Source organism: Rhodnius prolixus, unplaced genomic scaffold, assembly GCF_049639745.1.
Source record: "Rhodnius prolixus isolate KJV_2025 unplaced genomic scaffold, Rpr scaffold_9, whole genome shotgun sequence".
Taxonomy (NCBI): domain Eukaryota; kingdom Metazoa; phylum Arthropoda; class Insecta; order Hemiptera; family Reduviidae; genus Rhodnius; species Rhodnius prolixus.
Window position 1 is genome coordinate 24,089,365 of NW_027411604.1, and position 9,026 is coordinate 24,098,390.

General features: G+C 27.9%; 1 protein-coding gene across 2 annotated transcripts in view; it reads left to right on the top strand.

The window, feature by feature from the left end:
- The window catches only part of corn (microtubule-binding protein cornetto), a 114,368-nt gene extending 109,196 nt beyond the window's left edge, over positions 1-5,172 (top strand). For both annotated transcript variants that reach the window (XM_074128852.1, XM_074128853.1), the window contains 3 exons: positions 63-177; positions 325-480; positions 997-5,172. In XM_074128852.1, coding sequence (XP_073984953.1) covers positions 63-177; positions 325-480; positions 997-1,173 — 448 coding nt within the window. In that variant the 3' untranslated portion in view covers positions 1,174-5,172. The remainder of the gene's footprint in view (positions 1-62; positions 178-324; positions 481-996) is intronic.
- Positions 5,173-9,026: the final 3,854 nt, after the last annotated feature.

The window sequence follows — 9,026 nt, forward strand, 5'->3', positions numbered from 1 at the left end:
ATCTATTTTTAGGAGAAAATATTATTTGATCAAATATTAATTAAAAAGTTTTTTTTTTTCAGGGAGGAAGATTTTGAAGAGAATAAACTGACAACAGATCAGGTTGTTGTTACTCTTCAGGATGAAATTAAACAACTAAAAGAAAAATTGCATTGTACTGAAAAGTCAGCTATTCAGGTTGTGTAAATTAAAAAATATTGCTTCAAGATTAATGTCAATTAAATTTATTTAATCACTTACTAATGATGTATAATTTTTATACATTTCTAACCACCGAATTAACTATATAATGATTGTTAAGTGACTTTTGTTTACCATTTTTAGGTTGAAACGCTGCAAAAGATGATCAAAGAAAAAGAAAGAAAATTGGAGGAAATAGAGAAAAAGTTTGAATTAACTCAAGAACTACTCACTAATAATTGGCACAAAGCTATGGCTGAGGTTCGAAGGCAGTATGATTCTATAGATTCAGCTCTTGAGGTAATTTTTAATTCTTTATTTTGTTGTTGGAAAAATAACGTAAGTCCTATAAAATGTTGACATTCGTTTTTGTAAAATTACACTCTATATTCCCCTCTGTCTCTCCGTTCTTTTTGGAACGACTTGTTCTTTCAGCTGTTAGCTATTCAAGAATTGTTAGCGTAAGCCTATTAATGATCTTGAATGTAAAAATGAAGGGAAACTCATAAATACCCTCAAAAAAAGTGGTTTAAGGATTGCTATTAAAATACTAGATAATTGGAAAATTTTACTTTAGATAATAGTAAGGCACTTAATTTACAAAAAATTTGGTATTTATAAGCTATTGGGTTAGTTTTAGTAGCAAAAACGAGTATTTAATAAATATTGGGCAAGGAGATGAAGTGTTACAAAATTTGTTTTTTCATTGTGTGCTTACTTAAGAAAAAGCTAAATATTGCTTTAAAAAAAAAGTAAGTATTCCAAAAGAACTATTAAGGATGTTATTTACTGAAAAGCTTGGTTATTTTATATTAGATGCTTCAAACAATCCAAGATGATGTACAACAAAATGCAGTACTGGGCAAAGTGCAGAGAGAATTAGAAGAAACAAATTTTCATGCAGCTACCACCTTGCCAATATCAACATCACAACCAGATATGAATGCGAATGATTCTATTCCTACACGAACTACTGTAAATGGTACAGCATGAGCAACAAGGTTTAGAGAAAGGAATTATTATTAAGTTTATTGTAAATAGGAATTATCAGTGAATTATTTTTAAAATACAATTTGAATTTCCATTATAATTATAATTTAGCAAACCAAAATTCCGTAAATAAGACTTTATTGTGTCATATTACATTATTAATTATTATTATTATTATTATTATATGTTTAAATTGATTGAATAAATATAAAAATAGAATACCATTAAATTCGTTTTAGGTTTATAGCAGTTGAAATATAAATATACATTAACAAATTATAAACTTTAATAAAAAATAAAAAGGCACAATTATTGTTAAATTCAAAATAAATCTAGGTTAAATTGGTTTTTACATTTCGGTAATATAACGGAATGGGCTATTGGATTTGGCATTTTCTTAGATTTTAAATTATTGCCAGTCAAATTATTTTATTTATTGCTCTAGATTGACATTTCAGTTGGATCATCTCTGCAAGTTAGAAAATCGCAAAAGAAAGATGATCTTTGTTTTCTACAGTAACAATTTCAGTATTCATCTAATCTTTCAGAAATGATAAATTATAATAACACAATATCATTAATAAATTTTCGTTGGTGACTCTATTAAATGGAACATAACATCTAATCGTAAAGTTAAATATGTGTAAAATAGTATAAAAAAAAATAAAAAAAAAATGATATACTACCTACTATTTTACAAATTGCCAAATAATATTTTGGAATTTATAGATGTAAACGGCCTACTAAAAGTAACCTCTCCATCACTCATTTCAACGGGACCTTACAGTAACGCTGGGCTAATAGAGACAAATAAAGAGATAGGTTGGTAAATTATGAGGTACCACATTTTTAAAAAAGAGAATACTTTCTCTAAAAAAGAACTATTTTTGCCACAGGCTTTTGCAAAAAAACAAAAACTAACACATACAATAGGCGGAGGATGATGAAAAATAATATTTTTATGATTTATCAATCAGCAAACTAGATAATTATTGTTAACATTTTCTTAAAGATTTTTTAATTATTACGTTTTAAAATGGTTGTCAATCTTATCAACTAAATTTGTTTTTAAAAAACAACAAAAATTTGAATTTACTAAAACGAAGGTTAAATTATTCAGAACGATCATGAAAAACACATTACAATACATTGCTAGTTAACTCTATTATTGTAGGTTGATATTGTCAGATCGGTAGTTCGACATCAGCTACTTACACCTATAAATATGGATGTGTTACGCTTAAAACTAATTGAGTGAAAAATTTACAATTTTTTGAACAGTTTAAATCTATTGCAGATAAATCATTCTTCGAATTAATCTAGTTTTGTATAAAAATCAATGTATTTTTGCTATAAGCCATTTCATTATCCACTGCTGCTATTGCGCCTGCAATTATTACAGGATTATTGATCTTAAGTTTAATATTATTGTTTTGTAAAAGATTTAAAACGTGAAGGAATTAGAAACGATTGGTTTGGAATAAATTAGATCTAGTCAAAAAATAAGAAAATGTCATCTACTTTATAAACGCAACATTTTCAGTTGAAAATTACATAATTGTTTTAAGAGTAAGAAATTGACTACTTGCCCCTCGTATTTAAGGAATTCTAATGTCTTATGATAATTACACACAATAACTCTATTACTTGTTATTATCGTAATTTTTCTGAAGAAATAATTTTAGGAAAATGCCACCATTCGTATTCCATCTACTTAACAGGATTAAATTGAATTATTGATTAAAAAATTTAAACGATCTAAATTTGAAGTCAAGAAAAAATGAAATTGTTCTGGCTGTGAGATTTCAAATATTTTTTACATGAAAGTGTTTTTTAATTACATATATTAGTTTTTATAGATTCTTTGATGCATCACAAAGACAAGATACTACGATATTTGTCTTAATTTTTTTTAAGTTTCATATTTAGTTTTTTCTTTTAATATTCAGCATTTGTGCCATAATTAAAAAAATATGAAATAAATGTTTAAAATTAAGGTATTATAAACCATTAAAAGTAATGATAACAAGGTAGAGGAAAAATTAACAGATTTAAAATTCTTATAAATTATATTTTTCTATTTATTATTTTTTACAGTTCAACAAATGGTACATTTTTTAATCTATTTTTATTTTCTGGGAGTATTTTTTCCCCCCGCATAAAATGAACGACTCAAAAAGATAATTTTTTGTCTTCCATATCCATAATTATTTTTATTTATTTATTTTTAATGAAATTTGTGCATTTCTAATTTACTTCTTTTTTTTGTTTCACTGATTATCTAATTATATTCTCTGATTATCAAATAATACTGTAAGGGTTATTTAAGTAAAGGTGGACGAGGTGAATGTAATTTTAGATGTCAATTTACGAGAAAAGTCTGTTTTCCTCTGATAAATTATTATTTATCACTTTAATTACTTTTGAAACTTTAATTAACTTTGATGTAATACTTTACATCATGTAAACTGCATTATTAATATTTAACGCGCGTCAACATCTGAGGTTATTGGTGCTCGCAGCATTTTATTAGAGCACTGCCAGCTTCCGTGCAGTGAGCTGTTATAAACTCATAAAAAAGTAAAATCTAAAAACAGGTAGACTTATTAATATTATTATTACATTGAATTACTTGTGAATCAATAGGTTATTTGTGATTTAACTTATCTGGTTAAGGAGATTTTTTGTTTAATCTTGAAAAAGCTGCAGAAATTTATGTTCTGCAAACTTGAGTAATTACTCTTAGCGTACTTAATTTCTTAATAACTGTTTAAGGTATAGTTAAAAGTTCAGTTTGTTTTTAAAAACTTGAAATATTATTCGTGTCGGGTGCCCTAGGGTATAGAACTCAAAGATAGGGTAGGGCACCTATTTTTCTTGTTAGAAAACCCTGCCTCTCATCCAACTCTTACAATCAATAATCATCCAAAATGTCTCTTCGTAAATATATATATAAAAAAACAAAACAAATATAACTGGGAGATATCGTCTATGTGAAGATAGGTCGTTTACTTAGAAGTGGTGCTGCTCATTTTGCCAGGTGCAAGGCTAGTTCATCAACAGGGTTGACGATTTACCAGAAATAATCTTTCGGGACAGCACTGCAGATAATATTATCTATTCACGAGTCTCTTGAGAACTAACAACTTTTCTTCGTAGATACCATCTAGAATTTCAGATTGTATTAACAATTTTAGTATCGCCTGACTTAAATAAATCATTGTGTTTGTAATCGTTGTTAAAATTTGCAAAATATAGAAAATGAATGGTTTAGCAAAAGTTTCAAAAATTTAGGATAATAAAAGGTTTCTGTGTATCTTTTAAACGTCTATCTATTAAAACCGTCATTAGGTGCCTTCATATTAATTGTGAAATATAATGAATACAAATATATAAGATAATAAAATTAATGTTAGCAGAAAATTTTATCATTAATTAAAATAAAAGTAATAATAAATAAAACTGCCATATATTTTAACAAAGTATTCAAAATGAAATTAAATTAACAAATGGCAATATCATTGATAAAAGAATAATGTTAAATATTTGTTGAAGAAATGAAATAAATTTATGAAGTTTATTTTTTAAAATTTTAACTTTTAAGGACCACAATCATTAATATCTTATTACTTTTAAATATACAAAACAATGTTCAATCTTTATTTACAGTAATTCTTTTTAAAGATTATTTAGTATTATTTTATGCAATGTAGAAATTTGATTCAATGTTTGATTTTTGTGATAGTGTTTTTAATTGTAAATTTTCTTTATGAATATTTTTATTTATTTTTTAATGAAGGCCTAAAGACCTTTTAATAAGTTTAAGGTATTTATAATCTTGATTAATCTTGTATTTACGCTTATTTAATACGAACTGACTTCCTTTTTAAAAAAATATATATTAAAAATAAAAATGTACATAGATTGTAAAGTTATTATTGAGGGATAAGAATTATTGAGAAGTAAAAATTATGTATGAATAAATCATGCTTTTAGATCCTCTCCTTTATTTTATTTTTTAATTTATTCTTCTTAATGTTGTTCATCTTACACATGTTTGGTTAAAGAATTTTCAAAACAAGCAAGGTGTATAGTGAAGGATCTAGTGCTCTGTAACCTTGGAAGGAAAAATACGAATACTATCTAAATAATGCCTTTTAGTAGTTGGGAGCTTTTAATTAAAAAGAGCTGCGTCTAGAGAGAGAGAGCAACCCATTCTTTAGCATTCAGTAAAACCTGGGTTACTATAACTTGCCTCAATAACACAATATCAGTACGACTTGGGTTTCTAAAATCTAAACCATTCTAATATCTATAACCATAAACTCTACCGTGGCTTTTAAACCTTTTAACCAGATAGTTTAGCAGTCTAGTAAAGTGTCTTTTTTCTAATTTCATTTGAAATAAACAGTTTTAATAGGACATGTTAACCAAGTCCGTGGATCAGAATAATAATAGTCACAGGTTCAATAGTAAGGAACCGAAGATACCTTACCGGACCTTTTGAACATGTGAATTACATAAAATGTGCATTCTAAAACCAATTCCATAATGCATTGTAATTATGCAGCTTTTCTTAGTTACATTAGTACTGGAGGATTCTACTCTTGCATTAACTAATGATTGAAATCTGTTAAACTTGAATTTAAGGATATCTAGAATACAAATTAATAAACATTTATTGAAAGTACTACTAAAATGTGTTTCTAGACCACCGTGAAACATATTTACTGGACATAATATATTTTTAAGCAAAACTAAGTAACAAACATTTTTAGAAAAAGAAATCAGGCTGAATTTAAGAATGAGAAATAGTCAGAAAATAATTAAACACTAATGAGGAAGTAATTTGCTCGGTGATAGTGCACTAGATTTTACCTTTTTCTGCCTATTTCTCGATGAAAACACTAAAAAAAAAAGACCCCTAGCGCTAATGACCACCAAGAGAAAAGGAGAAGTAAACTGTAAAATATTAGTTAGTAAAGAAATGCCTAATTTTGACGGTGGTCTTTACGTCCAGCTACCGAACTGTTAGCGGTTGGCTTCAACTGTACTTAACATATATTTCTCATATTCACATTAAATGAAGACGAAGATAGGGAATCGAATCCAACGCACAATACATCTTTGTGGGCCCTTCAATTTTTTAAATTAATTCATGGCCCTCAAAGAAGCATTTTTGATGTTTAATGTTTAAGTTAGATACATTCAGAGCATCTGAACTTTTTCGAAATTGAGAACGTAAAACACCATACTTGCAGTTACAAAAACAAAAATACGTTTCTTTAACGCGAGTCAATTAAAAAAATAAACTTTCCGCAATTCTGAGAGATATAAAAACAAATAGTGTATATAGTTTTTTCATAGTTTTATGAGAAAGTGAAGAACAAATTAAAAGCAATTTTATTTTAGTTTATATCACGTGAGAAAATTCATTCAGACATATTGTAAGTAAAAAGTGTATGAATTTTGCTGCTTTATTCCTAAAAATAAAAAACAGGGAAAAATGTTTTAATTAGATGTATTCAGAGGATATGAACTTCTTAATTTAAATATTCATTCAGCACAATTTAGTTAATTGATGCTACTTCTTAATTTAGTTACAGCTACAACGCCAAAAAATTTAGGAAAATTTTGTTCTAATTGAAATAGTTCCTTACTCTTTTACATTATAGCTATACATAATTAAAACAAATGAAAAAAAATTAATTTTTTCTATTCAGTGTTTTTCTAATATGTTTTTATTTTACTATTTTACCCAGGTTTTCCCCAGAGGGGTAGTGTTAGTCGCATGTAGATATCTAAAGAAGCAAGTTAGATCTCTGCCACAAGGCGTAGATAATTGTCGCATAATTTTTTAATAATAGTAAACATTCAGTTTCTAATATACTTGCTATAGTTTTTGCGCTCCAGATGCATTCATTATCTTCAGTTGGTAGGTTCCGGTTATTTAAAATTCTTTCAAGACAAAAATATTTCAGTGAATGCATTAATATTAATCATAAACAACGATGAGAATTTACAAAAATTTGTTGATTATTAATAGCATTCCTAAATTGAATCAATGCTATTACGCAACATCTTCCATGAAAATAAGATATTTTATTTTTTCTTAAAGCGTAGAAAGATAAAATAGTGTCGTATGTTTTTCAATTCATGTTTGTTCAGAATTTGTTTTTTAATTCACAATGTAATATCGCTAACAAATTGTTCCTTTTTTTCATTTAATGTTTAATTTTTTGTTCTTCAATTAATATTCTAATTTTAAAGGGGGAATACCCTATAAACTAATAAAAACTATTCTATACCATCTTTATCACCATCAACCATCTTTATACCATCTCTATTCTTTTTTTACTCTTACATTAAAAACTTAAATGCCATTACATTACCAAGGATGGAGTTCAATCTGTAATCTATAATTTGTTTGGTATAAATGGCTTCTTAAAGGATATTATTTATCTTGTAACCACCTTCCGATTTTTATTTTCATTACATTGAGAAATATAAATAAACATAACCTTTATACTGTGTGAGACTTCTCTACTGGTGAGGCCACCCGTTTATCTAATGTCCTCGCTGGAGAGATCAGCTAATTCCCCACTTTTTCGTGTATTTTCCTAAAACCTCCCAATTAGAACTTAATTTTTTATATTTTAAATCTAAAAAACTCTTTCCGGATCTCTCTCTCTCAGTGTCGCCTGGAAAGAAAAGGGAAAAATTTCCCTCTTTTCTCTGAAAATTGCTGAGGTATCATTCAGTTCCTGGACTTTTCGTTGTAACACGTGAGGAGACATAAGTTCTGACTTACCATTCCAAGTTTTTCAAATTCTGCCTACCTTCACTACTCGAAAGGAACCAAATTAATAGACTGCGTTCCATATGAGGACCAAGCAGGACCTGAGGGTGACATCCTCGGTCATACAATCTTTGATCCTTTCAAGATCATACCTACAGCTTCTCTTTCTCTTTTTAATTTATTTTTTATTTTTTAATTTTAAGTGAGGGATCCACTGCTGCAGTTCACACTAACAACTCACACCAGCTGCTACCATTTATGAGGAGAACCAAGCTCACCCAAACGAGAATCCAAACAAAAGTCCCTCATCTTATTCTTTAATATCCCCAGAACACCGAACTTAAGACAGATATTACCTCAAAGAGAAACCACTTTCGCTGCTCTGTAAAACGTTTAAGTTCAGTAATTTCAATTTTGGAACTGGTAGACCAGTGGCTGGTTTAATGTAATGCCTATTTTTTTTCAGGTGGGCTTTACGTCCAACTACTAGATAACATGGACGGAGGCGATCAGAAAAAATACTATCAATTTCTCATGAACCATTAAGTAAAATCCAAGTCTAAACCTGCAGTCTAACACAGCTTTACGTGTTTAGCCTCTTTTTTAAAGAGCCAGTTTAGTGAAAAGTACTATATGTATCCCATATGTTCACATTAAATATCATTAAAAGATTGCTGGCATTGCAATTTCGAAGAATTGAGACTTTCAGTATCAAAAACATCACTTTTATTTGAAAAAAAAATTAATAGAACAATTCTTTTAGAACATTTTGGAAGCAAAGAATTGACATAAAAATGGGAAAATGTCTGAAGTTGAGGGAGCACGATCGCTGGCAACCCCAACAATTCGTTAAGGATAACTAATCATGTTCCGTTGGTTGCAGTGTAGAAGAAATTTGCCAATTAGAATTTCAGTAAGTAAAAGTTGTAAGAGTATTTAGCCCACTTTTTTACTTTACAAATGTAAAACATTTGTTTTACACAATTAAGTTTATTTTCTGTTAATTTGATTAAAATGTATTTATTATTACTAATTTGTGTTTTTATTATAGGATTTT